The sequence below is a fragment of the Watersipora subatra genome, chromosome 9 (genome assembly GCF_963576615.1).
Source record: "Watersipora subatra chromosome 9, tzWatSuba1.1, whole genome shotgun sequence".
Classification (NCBI taxonomy): Eukaryota; Metazoa; Bryozoa; class Gymnolaemata; order Cheilostomatida; family Watersiporidae; genus Watersipora; species Watersipora subatra.
Genome location: NC_088716.1, coordinates 44,372,308 through 44,389,024, shown reverse-complemented (window position 1 = coordinate 44,389,024; position 16,717 = coordinate 44,372,308). Strand labels below are relative to the sequence as shown.

Here is a 16,717-nt window from a genome sequence, read left to right as displayed (position 1 = left end):
ATAATTCGAACACTTTTGCTCGGTCCCTTGAAGTTCGAGTTATCCATGTTTGACTGTATTTAAGAATGTGCGACTTGTGATGATTAGTGCAATGAATATGCTATGACACATGATATGTTCGATCACGTTTGCTTTAAATTGTCAAATTCTATGTTTATATGCAGCCTCGCATGATAAGCAAAGCCGGATATATATGTCGTTACAATAACATTTCCTTAACAGCTTGTTTGAAATTTAGAGTTGTAGATTGAAGTATACACAATGAGATAGTCTGTGTTGGCCTGAAGCTTTATGCGTGTCTATTTATTCGTTTCAGCTTTGTCATACGTTGCCATGAAAATGCTAACGTAATGACAGTCTCTTTTTACTTTGGAGAGTGGACTTTAGGCCTAGGTGCTGGATGCGTTGCTTATAAAAAGCATGGCTTTTTGATTATATAAGCTTTAGGTATGAGCACTCATAGTCTCATACCCTGAAAGATATTTTGTAAGAAAATTATGGCAAAGATATATATTAGACAACATATATTAAACAAGGAATATGAAAGGACACGATGAGGACATGAAATTCAAAAAGTAAAATCATGTAAATTAAGCATAATTGAGGCCCTAGAAACTAGAATATAAGTTATAAAGTTTATAATAGCCTACGGTTATCATAAAGTTATGCCTCATCAAAAACTGACTGAAGCTTTGCTAGGTTGAGACAATTACAAATAGGTAGCTCTATGTATAATTGACGACTACACGCATAACTTAATGTAACAAAACTAGCGATATATAACAGAAGTTACTTAACATCACAAAATGTATGTATTGTCTCTGAGATCTCAAATGATTTATCAATCTAGAAAAGATGATGAGCGATACTAAAATACTTGAAGTTGCATAACTTGTTAAACAAAAAGTATGACGGAACTATTATGCAATAGACGGATAAAGAAAGAAAAGATCTCAAGCAAGTTAGAGAATACTACCGGGTCATGTGCAGTTGTACTTGTTAGGCAATGTCACCGAAGTGCTTGGACATTATAATAGGGTGATGCTTGGAGAAAGATTTAATATGTTTGTGTTTCTCTTTGAGCGGTATGTTTGTATCATCGATGACGGATTTGACGAGGGCAACGATTGCTCGCTCTGTTGATTCAAGTTGCTGTTGTTCGTATTGCTGACTTGATAACTTTTTACAGAACATGGCGCCTACAAGAAGATATCACAAATGCAGTGTAAACAAAAAAGGATAAGCTTAAAAGTTGGCAAATGTTTTGGTCTTATTTCTGGTAAGTAGGTGCTTGCGTGAAACAGTTTGCATGTTATATTGCAGGCATCATATGAAAATAATCTTTTGTCATATCCAGATGGCTTGAGCCAGAAACATATACATGTATGTGCCTTCTGATAAAAATGTGATTTTTTTAAAGAGGCTTTGTTACAGTTTGTTAAATTCATGTACATAGCAGCTATCATGCATACATGCTTCCGTCAGCAAAGGCTTAGCAAGTGTGTCAGGTGCCACGTAAGCATTCAGCTAGTCCATCTACTTACAAACTACTGAAAACTACAAAAATATCGCATGACCGATGATTGCTATAAGTGTCCAGCCATTGAAAACAATAATGCACCGCTTGTAGCTGACTGCCCTTTGTGTTAAATTAATTAGTCCAGTGCAGTATGTCACCTGAAGTCTAATGGGCTATTTTGGGCTGACTCATGCTTCCGAATCTGGCCAGTTCCGGCTGGATTAATGCTTTCAGTATTCTTTGCTTTGGGTGCCATCAGTGGAGCAGCAATTATTTTGGTGCAATTTCTGGAGCTTGGCTTAGCGACTCTTGAAATTGGGTGGGTTTATGTCCCATTTTATTGCCTCTGCTTTGGCGTGTTGTCTGCGGGGAATCAGTGCACCAGATGTTCAGCTCATGACAGTAACCCATTAACCATTTTTTATAACTTTTTACATGCCTGGTACACCATATAAATACACGTCAGCAACTCACCCAGATCAGTCTCTACAACTCATCAAGACAGCAACATTACAAGTTCGCTCTTCAAAACTTTATTTATCAATTTATGAACATGATACTTTTATTATAGTAGTGACTTTTCAAGCAATTATACCTGTTGGATAAATATTTTAAATATCTTCCAAAGTACTAGCAAGGCTCCAATGAGAGGAGAATAGAGGTACGTTAATTTTTATTCATGACATATACATCCGATTTATTTACCTCTTGTAATATCCGCATACTCTATTTGCATATTTTATTCATACATTTTATCCACTGCTGACATCATCATAATCATATTTTACTTTTTATAATTTCTAGTTTTTACGGGATTTACTGGTCAATAAACCAATTATCTCTGTCCAAAAAACAACTCCAAAAACTCAATATGGGCCTCAGCTACAGTAGAAACTCTACTCCAGAGAGGTTGATGTAAAGATTCGGCGAAGCTTACGAAATGGGTATATGCCCCGCAAAAAGTGACGTCGTCTCCGAAGCAGCCTTCACTGCACCAGAAACTCTAATATCGCAAACCCTAACTAACATTAACATTTAAGGATATCCTCATCTACACTATTCAACAACGAGAGCACCGGAACCCATGGTCAGTGGTGAGCGATTTTAACTATACCAGGCATTTCAACTTTTTCAATTTTTAATAATTGTAAGGTTTATGTGTTCCTGTCAAGCTGAACTTGAGTGTACCGGCCCCTGTAGTTTTTGCCTTTGTAGTGGAGTAATTGGATATTTATCCGCTTTGCTCACAGAGTCGTTGTTGTTGGGTTCGGGTCGTTGCCCTTTGTGCTTGTTCCATTTACTTGTGGTGCTCGAGGTGCTGTGTGTTTGGGAGGGCTCTCTTTTGACTGACTGGCTCTGTTTTGTGGGGTGGTCAGCGTGGGATAAATCATGGCTTCAGGTGATAGCACTGACACTATTAGTGAACTGCGTAGAAGTGATAGGATTAGAACTAAAACTGAAAAAGCTCTGCAGTCCGAGCTGCTTGAATCCATTAGGAAGATTAACTCTTGTGTAGTTAAATTTAACAAGCTCGCTGCAGGCCGTGATGTAAACAACCCTGTCATCCTTCCCAGATTCAAAATGTCGTGTTAGAAGCTCAATCTGAGTTACATGTTCTTATGAAATTCCCCACTCTTGATCAAAATGATGAAACTCAAAGTCTGGCTAAGCAAGTTTCATTGATGTCAGATTATATAACAGCGGGACAAGCTAAAAATAGTGACAGCATTAGCTATCGCAGTGCAACCTCAAAATCAGCACGCTGTAGGTCTGAAAAGGCAATTAGCTTATCTAACGCTTCGTCTAAAAGTTCTATTCGTGCAGTTAGAAGCAAAATTGATGCTGCTAACATTGAAATTGAATTGCAAACATTGCGTGAGCAGGCCGAACTCAAGGCCCAAATGGATAGAATGCAACTTGAGCTCCAGGCTAGTCAACTGGTAGCTAAACAGAAACGGCTTAGGGCTAGGGCAGACATTCTAGAGCAATATGATCCAGAGGAGCGGGAGGAAATAGAAGACGCACTTGAAACTAGGTCCCAGCATGGCGATACTACCATTACTCCTATCCAGTCGGTGGTAATACCTCAACCTGTTCAACCTAGTGTGGTCTCAATTGGCTCCAGCAGAGCTTCCAATGCTAGTGATATAGCTCAAACTATTAGTCACATTAGCGATACTTCAGTTATTGCAGATCAAATAGCTAAGGCCATGCGTTGCAATCGACTACCGGTCCCTGAACCGTCTATTTTCACAGGAAATCCCTTGGAGTATGTAGATTGGGAAAATTCTTTCCGCACTCTTATTGAAGATTCTGGTATTCCTGTATCAGACAGAATCCATTACCTTAAAAAGTATGTCGGTGGCGCAGCCAAAAAAGCTATAAGCGGATATTTCCTGCTTAGTGACAGTAATGTGTATTTCAAGGCTAAGAAAATGATCAAAGAAAGATTTGGCTCAAGTTTCGCTGTAACTGAATCATTTCGTGCTAGGCTAAATAACTGGCCCAAAATTAAATCTCAAGACAATGTAGGCATTCAAGACTTTTCAGATTTCTTGTCACACTGCGAAGCTGCAATGGGGTCTCTTGATGAGCTGCAAATTTTAAATGACTCACATCAAAATCGTGAAATGTTTGAAAAATTACCGGAATGGTTGGCCAATAAATGGAAGCGTAAAGTTTTTCAATAGTAAAGTTTTTCAATATCGCAAAACCTCTGGTGGCTACCCTAACTTTTCAGCATTTGTTAGTTTTGTTAGAGATGAGTCTGAAATTGCTAATGACCCTATCACTGGCAGTGCTCCAATTATGAGTCCTACCTATCAATCAAGCAGCGAAAGTAAACGACCGGCTAGGTCATCAAATTGTTATTCACATGCAACATCAGCTAATGCCAATACGGCTGACAAGTTTTGCGGCTACTGTGATATGAGTAATGATAAAATTTTTGACTGTTTCAAATTCGCTAAGCTTTCTCGCTCTGAAAAAAGCCAATACATTTCTGCTAAAAGACTGTGCTACCATTGTTTACTTGGTTCTCATGCTAGAAAGGACTGTCAAAAGCAGTTTAAGTGTCGAAAGTGTCAGAGTTCGCATTGCACTAGCATGCACTTCAATGATCCCTCACCCAGGGTAAATCAGCATCGGGAGACGACCAAATCAGAATCTGAACCCAAACCTAGTCATCAGTCTAAATCCATTTCTACAGTAAATAATGCTATTGCTAAAGTCAATGCACCTAAATCTGAGGAATCAAAGCCTCAACATGTTAGTGCAGAGCTATCACAGCCATCACCTAGCCAAACTAATGAAAAGAGTGAGAAAACCTCTTCTAACTGTAATGCCACAAATACCAAATCTGGTCTGAACTCTATGGTTGTACCCGTCTGGCTGTGTGACTCAAAGACTCCTGAACATGAAATTCTTGTCTATGCCATGTTAGATACAATGTCAGATGCAACCTTTATAACCAACCATGCTGCTAGGGATCTCAACATAACTGGCAAATCCACTTCCCTAAATATGTCAACCATGAATTATAGTATTAACAGTGTGAAACAATGTGAAGTTTATGGTAGTTTCATGGTTAGGGGCTATGATAGCAGCAATAGAATAGCTATCCCTAATGCATACTCTGTCGGCAGCATTCCCTTTAATCAGTCTCACATACCTACACCTGATGTAGCGAACGCTTGGCCCCATCTCCAGCATCTAGCTAGTGAATTCCCTAGGCTTGAAAATTGCCATGTGGCCCTGCTAATTGGCTATGATGTATCCAGAGCACTCCTCCCACTAAAATCTGTAACCGGTCCTAATGATACAGACCCTTTTGCAGTTCAGACACCCCTCGGTTGGTGCATAGTTGGTGATACTGGCATGGAACATTTAGCTACACAATCTAACACATGTCACAAGAAAGTTATGCAACAAGCTAGAGGCATTCCTGAAGTAAAAGCTAATTGTCATGCCACTACGGTCACTGAACCCAATCAAAACAAACCTATGGTATCTAGACTTGCGGCATTTTCTACGCTAGAATCAGCTGTTAGGGCAATTGTAAGATTGCAAACTGTCGTACAGCATAAACTGAGTCCAAGTGTAACTCTATCCAGCATCGCAAAGCAAAAGAAGGTCACAATTCAGATAATGAAATGGGCACAGCAAGATGTCTTTTTGGATGAATATATACAAATAAAATCAGGAAAAGTTCTTTCAAACAGCAGTTTATCCAAACTTGATCTGTTCATTGATTCTGACAACCTAATACGAGTAGGTGGTAGGCTTCAGAACTCCAACCTCTCTTACGACGAAACACACCCGATATTGCTCCCAAAGAAATCCGCCGTTACTAATCTAGTGATCGATTATTGTCACAAGAAAGTTATGCATCAAGGTAGAGGCATGACCATGTCCGAAATCAGAAATTCTGGGTACTGGGTCTTAGGATGTAATTCCATTGTCGCATCGTTTATACACCAATGCATAACTTGTCGAAAAATACGGCGTCCAACTGCTAATCAAAAAATGGCTAATCTTCCTATCTCTCGTACTGAGCAAACTCCTCCTTTCACTTACGTCGGGAGTGATTGTTTTGGTCCTTTTCATGTAAAAGAGAACCGAAAAGAGTTGAAAAAATATGGTGTTATTTTTACTTGTATGGCCTCTCGTGCGATTCATATCGAACTCGTAGATGATTTATCTACTGATGCCTTCATAAATGCTCTACATTGTTTTATCGCCATCCGTGGTCCTATCAGGCAGCTCCATTCTGACCAAGGTACTAATTATATGGGTGCTGCTAACGAATTCTCCAAGGCTCTCAAAGAGAGTACAAATACAGTATCTCGCTTCGCCACAACCAACAGTTTCGAGTGGGTCACTAACAGCCCTTACTCAAGTCATATGGGTGGTTCATGGGAAAGACATATCAGAACAATCAGGTCCATTCTAAATTCAATGCTCACAGTCAATGCTACTAGACTTGATAGTGCCACTCTTCGCACATTTCTATATGAGGTCATGGCTATGATAAATTGCAGACCTTTAACCACAGCTTCAGATGATTTTAACTCTCTGCCACTTAGCCTAATCAAATTCTCACCATGAAAACTAAAGTTGTTCTCCCACCACCTGGGAAATTTGATGACCATGATGTTTATTCACGAAAACGCTGGCGGGTCGTTCAGGGTTTAGCAAATCAGTTTTGGACCAAATGGCGCAATCATTATCTGCATGACATACAAGCCAGGCAAAAATGGCGGAAGATCGCTGACAACATTGCAGTCGGTGACCTCGTGTTAGTTTCGCAGGATGACAAAATACGTCGCGAATGGCCACTAGCTAGGGTTGATACAGTGTATCCTAGCACGGATGGATTAGTTAAAAAAGTTAGAGTATGAATTAGTAATGCAGCAAACATAACCAGCAAAGGTAAAAGAGTCAACAATGAAACTTGCTTAGATCGGCCGATTCATAAGCTTGTGTTCCTGCACAGACCAGCTGATTCATAAACAGTAGTTGTTTGTCTGTTTTGTGTATAGTTGTAATTCGAGCACATTTTAATCTCATATTTTCAGCCAATATCCTAATAGCGGTATAATATTTTATTCAGAGTCGCCTTCTACTTCTTTCTATAATATAGTTAGCTTCAGTTTCTTAAGTCGTCAAATTAATGGGGGGAGTGTAGCTGACTGCCCTTTGTGTTAAATTAATTAGTCCAGTGCAGTATGTCACCTGAAGTCTAATGGGCTATTTTGGGCTGACTCATGCTTCCGAATCTGGCCAGTTCCGGCTGGATTAATGCTTTCAGTATTCTTTGCTTTGGGTGCCATCAATGGAGCAGCAATTATTTTGGTGCAATTTCTGGAGCTTGGCTTAGCGACTCTTGAAATTGGGTGGGTTTATGTCCCATTTTATTGCCTCTGCTTTGGCGTTGTCTGCGGGGAATCAGTGCACCAGATGTTCAGCTCATGACAGTAACCCATTAACCATTTTTTATAACTTTTTACATGCCTGGTACACCATATAAATACACGGCAGCAACTCACCCAGATCAGTCTCTACAACTCATCAAGACAGCAACGTTACAAGTTCGCTCTTCAAAACTTTATTTATCAATTTATGAACATGATACTTTTATTATAGTAGAGACTTTTCAAGCAATTATACCTGTTGGATAAATATTTAAATATCTTCCAAAGTACTAGCAAGGCTCCAATGAGAGGAGAATAGAGGTACGTTAATTTTTATTCATGACATATACATCCGATTTATTTACCTCTTGTAATATCCGCATACTCTATTTGCATATTTTATTCATACATTTTATCCACTGCTGACATCATCATAATCATATTTTACTTTTTATAATTTCTAGTTTTTACGGGATTTACTGGTCAATAAACCAATTATCTCTGTCCAAAAAACAACTCCAAAAACTCAATATGGGCCTCAGCTACACCGCTTGCATAAGTTCTAGCTGCTGACTGCCACTCTTAGTATGTGATTCACTCTTAAATCAAAACTGGCTGTCATGGCCTCATTATTTGGCATTTGAAAAGTGAATTTCAAGCGATCTTAAAAACTGCCAACATATCTACTACTGACGGACCGATAACACTGATAACAATACAATGTTAAAATGACACGGCGAATGGTTAATTATAAAGCTGTGGGTACACAGCAACTGATTCCAAGTTTGCAAGTATTATAGAAAGCATTTGCTATCTTCGCTATTACTACCACCTACCCCCGCTAGGCTTGTGATCCAGAATTACAAATGGAAGGTATGAGGTAGTGTTTAATAATATCCAAGGGCAGTAGAGTCCAAATATGTAAAGGAGAAGTACGTAAATGTGCAGACTTACAATGTTTCGAGACACTACTGTACCTCACACGCTGAAAATTACTTCAAATAATGAAACAAATATTTGTTCAAATTTAACATAGTATGTCAAAAGATTTGTGTGTGTCGTGATTAGAAGTCAAGGTTTGACTGTATTTTTGTTTACTAAATGAGAACGTCTGCAGCTTTATAGCAGATGTGCTTTGCGACTCACTAGGGAACGGAGTGTCATCTCCCTGTTTGATGCTTTGCATTGTCTGCTCCAGAGTTATCTGCACTGAGAGCGGCACCTGAGTTAGCTTGTCACTGTACCTCAGCAGCATCAGTAACAGTACACGCCTCTGATTTGCTGATAACATCTTACAACCAACGAAGAACACAGCTGAAAAGTCGTTGAGTACCGCATCGCTGTTGTTCTAAAAATGATAAAATAAAGAGAGTTTCTATCTATACATCACTTGTATCACACAGGTATCACACAGAGTGAGTTTTAGAAATACACTGATGTATTGGCAGAGCTGCTGATGTTAAGGCTGGATTGCAATATATCATTAAATGGCGACGTCGTCCTCTCAGCGAATACTCATCAAGAGGTGATTGCAGCTATCGAACTTTCCGAGAATTCGCTGTGCATCCATGACAGCTTGCGCAATGTACATCACTTCGGCCATGGTGATTGGCCGCGGATTGCTTGATCTATATTTTCTTCCATCACAGTTTCGTCGTCGTGACTGGTGTTTCATTGTTTCCGTGAGTGCGTTATATAATGATAATTATATACAGCAGACTATTAGCGGATGCATTGAAACATCTGAACATTGTTATCAAAGACGATCACGGAAGTATTGTGAGATTAACGACATAGGGTAATTTAGTGAAATCCTGCCTATAAACACTGCCAATTGTCTACAAATGGAGTTCATTTGTTCCAAGATTCATTTGGGCTACTCCCAGTTGATGCTTCAGAGGTGTCGCTTCTGGTGCCCTGCAGCCATGGCTTTAGTGTGATGTAAACAATCAGTAAACGTACAAATGAAAACCTCAATTATAACTTTTTCAATTGTACAACGTAAGGTATAACCTTCCATGTGATCAATGAAGCCTGTATAATGCCAAAAATGTTTAAAATAGGGTTCAATGAATTTACAAAAACTATCGTAATTTTTCTGCAACTGCAAGGTACATAGTGGGATTACAAATGCCGTAAACATCCTAGCTCAATAGAAGCCTTGTTTTACAAGTGGAAAGAGTCAAGTGCTAGTTTTAAGCTTTGTTCTGTTTAGTGAATAGAGCTACAAAGGGCCAACATTTAAGCAGACGAGAATGAACAGTTTTGTATTAAGGTGACTAAAGCAGTTATGGTAGAATCGACAAATGCATTATAGAAATATTTGTCCCCAGTCTGAAGTTTAGGTCAGTTTTATAACAAACTAGCGGAATGCCTGGCACTGCACGGGTATTGACAATCAGCCTATAAACAGTGATTGCAATGCCACACTAGTAAACTCTTACTTACAAACAATGCCACAATCCAATAGCCTGGCGCATTATCAATGGCTAATTTAAGTTAGCTTTTACTAATACATAGAATGACGTTGCGTCGTCATGGAGAGCGGTAGAGTATTTTCACCTACATAGCGACATATACAGGTCGTCCTCGGCTTACGGCCGCGTTTGGTTCCAGCCAGTCGTAAGACGATTTGGACGTAAGTCGATTCTGTAGTCAATTAAAACTTTGAATGGAACACCATAGAAATGATTAGTAACTGTATCAAGCTAATAGTAGTTCCTGTTTAACACAGTCTTGATACTTTGATGTATATAAAAAAGTTTTCGTATTTACGATGGAATCTGTGCTACTACGTATTTGAGGCTAAAATTTGATTACACACGGTCTCTCTTCATTTGCGCGAGAAATGCAAGAATGAGTTGCGGTGAGACATGAGGAGTTGTGATCAGAAGACACCGTGGAAGCTATTGAACAGCCAGAAGAATATGAAATGGTTCCAAACATAAATCGACAATCAGAATGCAACTGATTGAGCGAACGATGCTAATACAGTTTTAAAAATGTTAATTTTTGTTTTTAAATGTTAATTTTTGTTTTTAAATGTTAATTTTTGTTCCTGAATGTATTATAAATATGGTTTGTTTATGTCACTTGTTCTTGAATATATGTTTGTAGCATTTGATAGATTATTATTATACGTGTATAACTTATAAATTTGCAGTTTTGTAGCATATTATTTGATGGCATCATTGCGGTAATCTGAATCGGCTCACGGTTGATTAACCCCCTTCTATTGCACATTAAAAGCCAGTTTCGGCTTACGCTACGCCTCACACTGAGCTGCCTGACCTTCCAACGAAAGTGGACATATGTCGCATAGGTTGAAAGGCGACGACTTAGTGTATCGCTTAATGAATTCATCAACCTAAATGTAGCTAAACTGGTAAGGCATTTGCGTGGCTAACGGAAAATTCCGTGATCCAATCTTCCGTGATAGGGATTCTACATGCCAATATTTTAATAGCAATAGCTGGAAAAACTGAGCTATATGTACATACACACGGGCTTAGAGATTTATATACAGTCAAACATGGATAACTCGAACTTCACGGGACCGAGCGAAAGTGCTCGGGTTATCAGAGCGTTCAAGTTATCAGAGCACTGTCACAAGTCCATGTATTTATTTATTTATTAGTAGATACATGTATATATACAAACTATAATATAAATCAAAAGCATAAATGGCTTGTTTCAAATTAAATACTTCTAATGTAAAGTTTAAAACTTTTTTTATCAAATAGTATAGAGATTTTTCTATCACTTGAGATTGGTTTGTTTAAGGTGATGTTATTGCCAGGACGTTTTTTAGATTAAAATTGGCAAAACTTGATCGTTGTTAAAATGCTCAGAAGAAAAGACATCTTTTTCTTTTGAGCGTTTTAACCAAGATTTGCCGATGTTTCTTGAAGTTTATGCGAAGGTGACCTCACTTTTCCCTGCTTCCGAAGGACCATCGCTAAGCGGATGTTTGGTAAAAATCTCACCAAACCTTTAGAAAAGTCGTTGACAAAAATTTTTTGCCGATGGCGGTAATAACGACGCCTATGAATTACGAAAAGTCGAGGTTTACCTCTATGGCTTAGAATAAAGTGATTTTCTAAAGCGATAACAACCGTCTCGGTAGCCGCTGGGCAAAAACTGTTCGAGTTAACAGAGTTGAGGTCGAGTTACCTAAAGCAATTTATCATTACGTGGGAACGGACCAAAGAAACCGTTCGAGTTAACCATGTGTTCGAGCTATCCGAGGGCGAGTTATCCATGTTTGACTGTATATAGATTGTCATGAGTAGAACATACTGAGCAACCGCTGCAGAATAAATACTGTTATACAAATATGACATGCCATGGTTGTTATGGCTTTGTTAGCCCTGTGCTTGAACAGCAAATTGAAACAGCTTCTAACTGCATATGCATTTTGAACTGCACTGACCAAACTCAGACAATTCAACTGCCGATAGTTTGACAGCACAACTGTTCTTCCAGCTGGACATGGAATATCACTTATATTCTCCTATTGATTTGTATCCGCCAAGGAACAAGCCAGCTAGCAAGATTACAAGCATGGAGCTGTTGTCAGCGCACATGATGGTGTGTCGGTAAAACTAATGTTTACATCCTGCGACCAGTTGTTTTCAATGTTTTTAATGCCGATTTCTAGTCATCATTACTGATAAAAAATGGCATGCTAATCTAACTTTTAGCGCGGAGAGAAAATATGCACAGATTTCTTCATCTTTAAAAGTATCTGTTTTCCACCTTTTCCGCCTTGGCTCAACCATTTCAATGTATGTACAAGTATTATGTTACGACTAGTACCCCCAAGAGATGTAATAGATCATCAGGTGTAATAACTACGTGTACAATTATTCTGTCGATGGGCATTTGTGATCTATTTTTATACATAATACATGGAGTACTATAACACAGTCCATCGCACTGTGAGAGATTATCAAGTGTAATAACTATCTGCATAATTATTCCAGATTATGGTAGGATGGTTAATTGATCCAAGTGTTGGAGTGTTGGTTTATCAAACAGAATGTTGCGATATCAAATCCTGGATGATGCGATTGTTTTTGCCCCAACATCCGACAGTGGCTTCGGACATTCAAACAAGTAAGGCTATTATTATAGTAAAAATTAAGCCAATAAATATTCCCTCTTTATATGATAACAGTATTGGTCTGGTGCATGTTCCACCAGTTTAGTTAACAGACTACTAGACTGATCAGCAGTTGCTGGGTGCAAAGACTGATATCCCACCTACAAACTTGTAGATGCTCTAAAACTGGACTGACATCTAACTTTATGTACAGAATACTTTCAAGTTTTGTGTTTTTCATTTAAATAGTGTTTTTACAGCAATTTGAAAACTGAAGAATAAATGGCTGCACTCATTAGACATGGAGCTAAGAAGAATCGAAGATTGATATGAAAGATTTGCGCCATATTTTAAACTGCACGGGTATTCATGGCTACTCAATTTTGTTATAGGTTAAGTATTTTAGCTCATGGCAAGATTTGCAGTACTTCCTATTCTTGCCCAAATGTTATTGACAAGGAGCTTGCAATCAGTATTCGAGAGAATGCAAAAAAATATATTTATAATTCCACTTCAGTATGGTATTGATATGTATATGCTTCAGGCGTCAACATCACCAAGTATCCGAGTTTTTATTCAAAATGTGCTTTTATACTTTATATATATATATATATATATATATATATAGTAAGTTGTAAGGATTCCTCTCCTTTTGAGAATTCACCTCAGACGCTCACAAACTGTGAACAAATGAAAACAACAGTGCCAAAGTTGGTTTTTAGACAAAACCTACTACCTAATGTTGAAGTACATATTCCATGCAGGTAACTTTCGTTTCTAGTCTTGAATTAATGCTGCAGCATTTTATTTATCAGTTGCAACACGAGTACCCAAATGTCATCTCTACGGCTAACTTTTAGGCAGTCAGCCGTAGTCAGACTAAAGTTATCATCCACTTTTGATAGAACAATATTGATTCTTAGAGCTGTCTATGAAGTCTGAAAAGTCAAGAACAGAGTTATTAAACATATGTTTATAATTTGAAACATGTTTATGACAGTCTATTTGAGTTATACTGGCGTGTAGTTTAGCTATGTTTTGAAGGATAATACTTGCGAGGAAAAGTTCGAAACTTAGAGTTTCATGATTTTTACATTCATGACTGTTATTTATAAAGATATTATCTATAATCGTGTATTTTATGTAGCCAAACAATAATATTAGTTAAACTACTTATATTTTTAACATTTATTGGGAAATTCTATCTTTGTTTTAATAAGCAAAGGTTTTTAAAAATACGACATTTTCTAACACTACCTTCAATGAGACACATGTACATATGTAAATAATATGAAGTCTTTTACTGAATTTTATACTATTTGAAAGAGGAGACTTTTCTGGTTATTTCGTGAGTTGAATGGGTAACCTATCTCAATCCAGTTTCTTGTAGTAGTAAGTGAAAATTATAACATTTTTCTGAGAAATGTATGGTATTTGAGGCAGATCGCATGAAAGTTGGTCGGTTGCGAATGAGTTAAGGTTTGTGATCACATTTCCACATATTTTGAACCTACAACACAGCAGAGTAAGACATGGTGAACCTTAGGATACCAAATAACTGTAATGTAAATTTTGTTGCGCGTCAACTTTTACGGTTTAAGTTTGTTTCAGAATAATATTTCTGTCTGTTTTTATTCGCATTTATGTTCCAAGAACATTTAGTTTTACCGTGTTAAATAAATTTTTATTCTGTTCGGCCTAGAGTGTGTTTTGAATTTTTGTCCCTTGTACAATTGAGTTTGAAATCCTTGCTATAGAGCAGTGGTTCCCAACTACCTTGGAGCCATGGACCCCTGAGTTCTTTATCTAAAAGTCATGGACCCCTTTATAAACATCATACTATATTGTGTTTATAACAATGCATTTTAAATTGGCGTACATTATAAATTAGATTAATATAAGAGTCAATAGATTTGACATGTTTCTATTTATTTACTTACATAAAGCAATGCTATACTAAATTGCTTTGACTGTTAATTTTCAGTTAGTGGGATAAATTATACTTTTTGTTGTTCACCAAATTCTCAATCTTTGGGGAAATGGTTGACAAAGGGCATCGGATGTCGTCTTCAAGTCCCAGTCGGTTTCGTTGTTTCGATTTGAGAACAACTATGGAGGAGAAAGCAGACTCGCATAGGTATGTAGACACAAATGGGAGCAGAGTTCGAAAGGCGTGTTTGGCCGTCTGTGGATGAATCATGGAAGGCCAAAATTCTTCAATGGTTTTATCTTCATAAACATCTTTGGTTATTTTACCGATCTGCTGGTTTCATTTTGTTGTCAAATAAATATAGTTGCCAAATATCGTCACAATTATGATCAGTCAGCTGCCATTAACAAGCATTCATGATGTTAATAGTCGCCATTGTGAAATGATCCAAATTTGGTTTTACATCTAGATTTTGAGTATGAAAACTAAACTGCACAGCTTTGTTGCTGTCCCATCTTATTGGCCTGGTCAAACAATGTGACAATGACAAAAGACTTTGCCATTTTATATCATAGGTAGAAAAATATTAATAAAAAACTAGGGAAAAAAGGCCGTTGTTTGGGTGATTTCGGGTAAATTATATTTAAATTTAAGCATATACTAAGACCCCTACCAATCTAAAAATTGGTACAAATAAGTAAGTTGAAATGTTTTATTTTCCATGGATCCTAGTATATCGCTCAAATTGAAGAGGGAAGAGAGAATTATGTGTTTGCAGGTTATAGGTTTTGTTGTTTTGTACTACTAACCAGAAATCAGGTACTATCCAGCGATTGATGCAGATAGGTGATAAAAGTCTAGACCCAAAAACCTAACAAGACAACGCGACCACCTCCCGGGAATTGCATTAGCCCGGAAACCCAGGCTAGCACAATCCCAACAGACTTTGATCATTAAACTCCGCTCATATGATAGCCGTCGTCTATCCTTTTAGAGTTTTATATCATTGATCCAACCACTATGACAGAAATAGCTGTAAATATCTAGCTAGAAAAACCAATACTGGCACCAGCCTGTGGACCCCCTCAAAACCTCCTGTGGACCCCTAGGGGGTCCATGGACCACCAGTTGGGAACCACTGCTATAGAGCATGCTGGACTAGCTTTTATAAGCAATGACCGACTCAAAATATTATTTTGAAGTTGTGAGTTTTGAGAACCAACGGAATAAAATACACCAAACAAATTTAGTACCTACATATTTTAAATAATAAAAAACAATATTGATGACGCTGTCAGGGTTGATAAGTTTCTATTGAAATAAAGCATTCATCTCACCACAGCAGAATATATTAATTCTTCCCTTATCCACAAGAATCTTTCACATGAGTGTTTCAAAGGCAGCGTCTTGAAGGAAATGGTTGGTTAGCAGTTCAACATGGAGTAGACAACTACTCAATATTTTGTGCAGAATTACTATTAACTTGTCAGCAGCCATGTATTTGTGTAGAAAAAATTAAGGCTTTTATTACCTTAGTAAGTCATACTTACAAGAGATGGTTTGAGCTTCGGGTCAGAGGTTACGCTGACTTCTTGTAGAAACTGGAGCAGTGTGCTGACCTCGGCCATGAGGTAGCACGGCAGCAGAATGGAGGCAAGCCTCATGGTCAGCACAGCTTTCTGTTCCTCACCGGCCATGAGCATGGAGAGGACAGCGAGGTGCACCTGTTCATGCGATGCTGGAAAAAGCGGTGAAGCCCTCCCTCGGTAGTTCTTTAGTATTGACCTGCAGAAGACAGTGAGAAAAGGTTTATATTAGCATGAGATGATAAGGTGGCCACGACACATCTACAAACATTTTCAGATCTGAAAGCAGCTGATTATAGCCCAATGGTTATGGTTATTAGCGCCTTGAATTTATGGGCTGCTATGATGTAACAGGTGAACTAGGAAAGAGTTAAGAGCTAAGCATTGATTAAAATTTGTTTGCTGTCACTCAATTACTATCAGAATTAAAAACATGTAAAATGAATCTCTGTTATGAGTGAAAGGAAATACATGTTTACACGTTTGGGTCTGTTTATCTCGAGAACCTATAGCAAGTTGTTGGCTTTACTAAGATGAAGAATGTGAGAACAATGCCTGTGAGACTAAGTCACCCCGCGATTGCGATTGACGCAATGGATTTCCAATTGGGTGAACGAAGGGACAGAAATTTTGCCCCGATGGAATAAGTAGATGAATGTTGATTGT

General features: G+C 38.0%; 1 protein-coding gene across 2 annotated transcripts in view; it reads right to left on the bottom strand.

Annotated features, from left to right (window-relative positions):
• Positions 1–550: 550 nt before the first annotated feature.
• Positions 551–16,717, bottom strand: part of LOC137405450 (DEP domain-containing protein 7-like) — a 52,362-nt gene continuing 36,195 nt past the window's right edge. The window contains exons 12-14 of one of the 2 annotated variants that reach the window (XM_068091717.1): positions 16,016–16,250; positions 8,578–8,779; positions 551–1,199 (exon numbers count right to left, since the gene is read on the bottom strand). In XM_068091717.1, coding sequence (XP_067947818.1) covers positions 1,000–1,199; positions 8,578–8,779; positions 16,016–16,250 — 637 coding nt within the window. In that variant the 3' untranslated portion in view covers positions 551–999. The remainder of the gene's footprint in view (positions 1,200–8,577; positions 8,780–16,015; positions 16,251–16,717) is intronic. The other variant, XM_068091718.1, reaches the window with a different exon arrangement.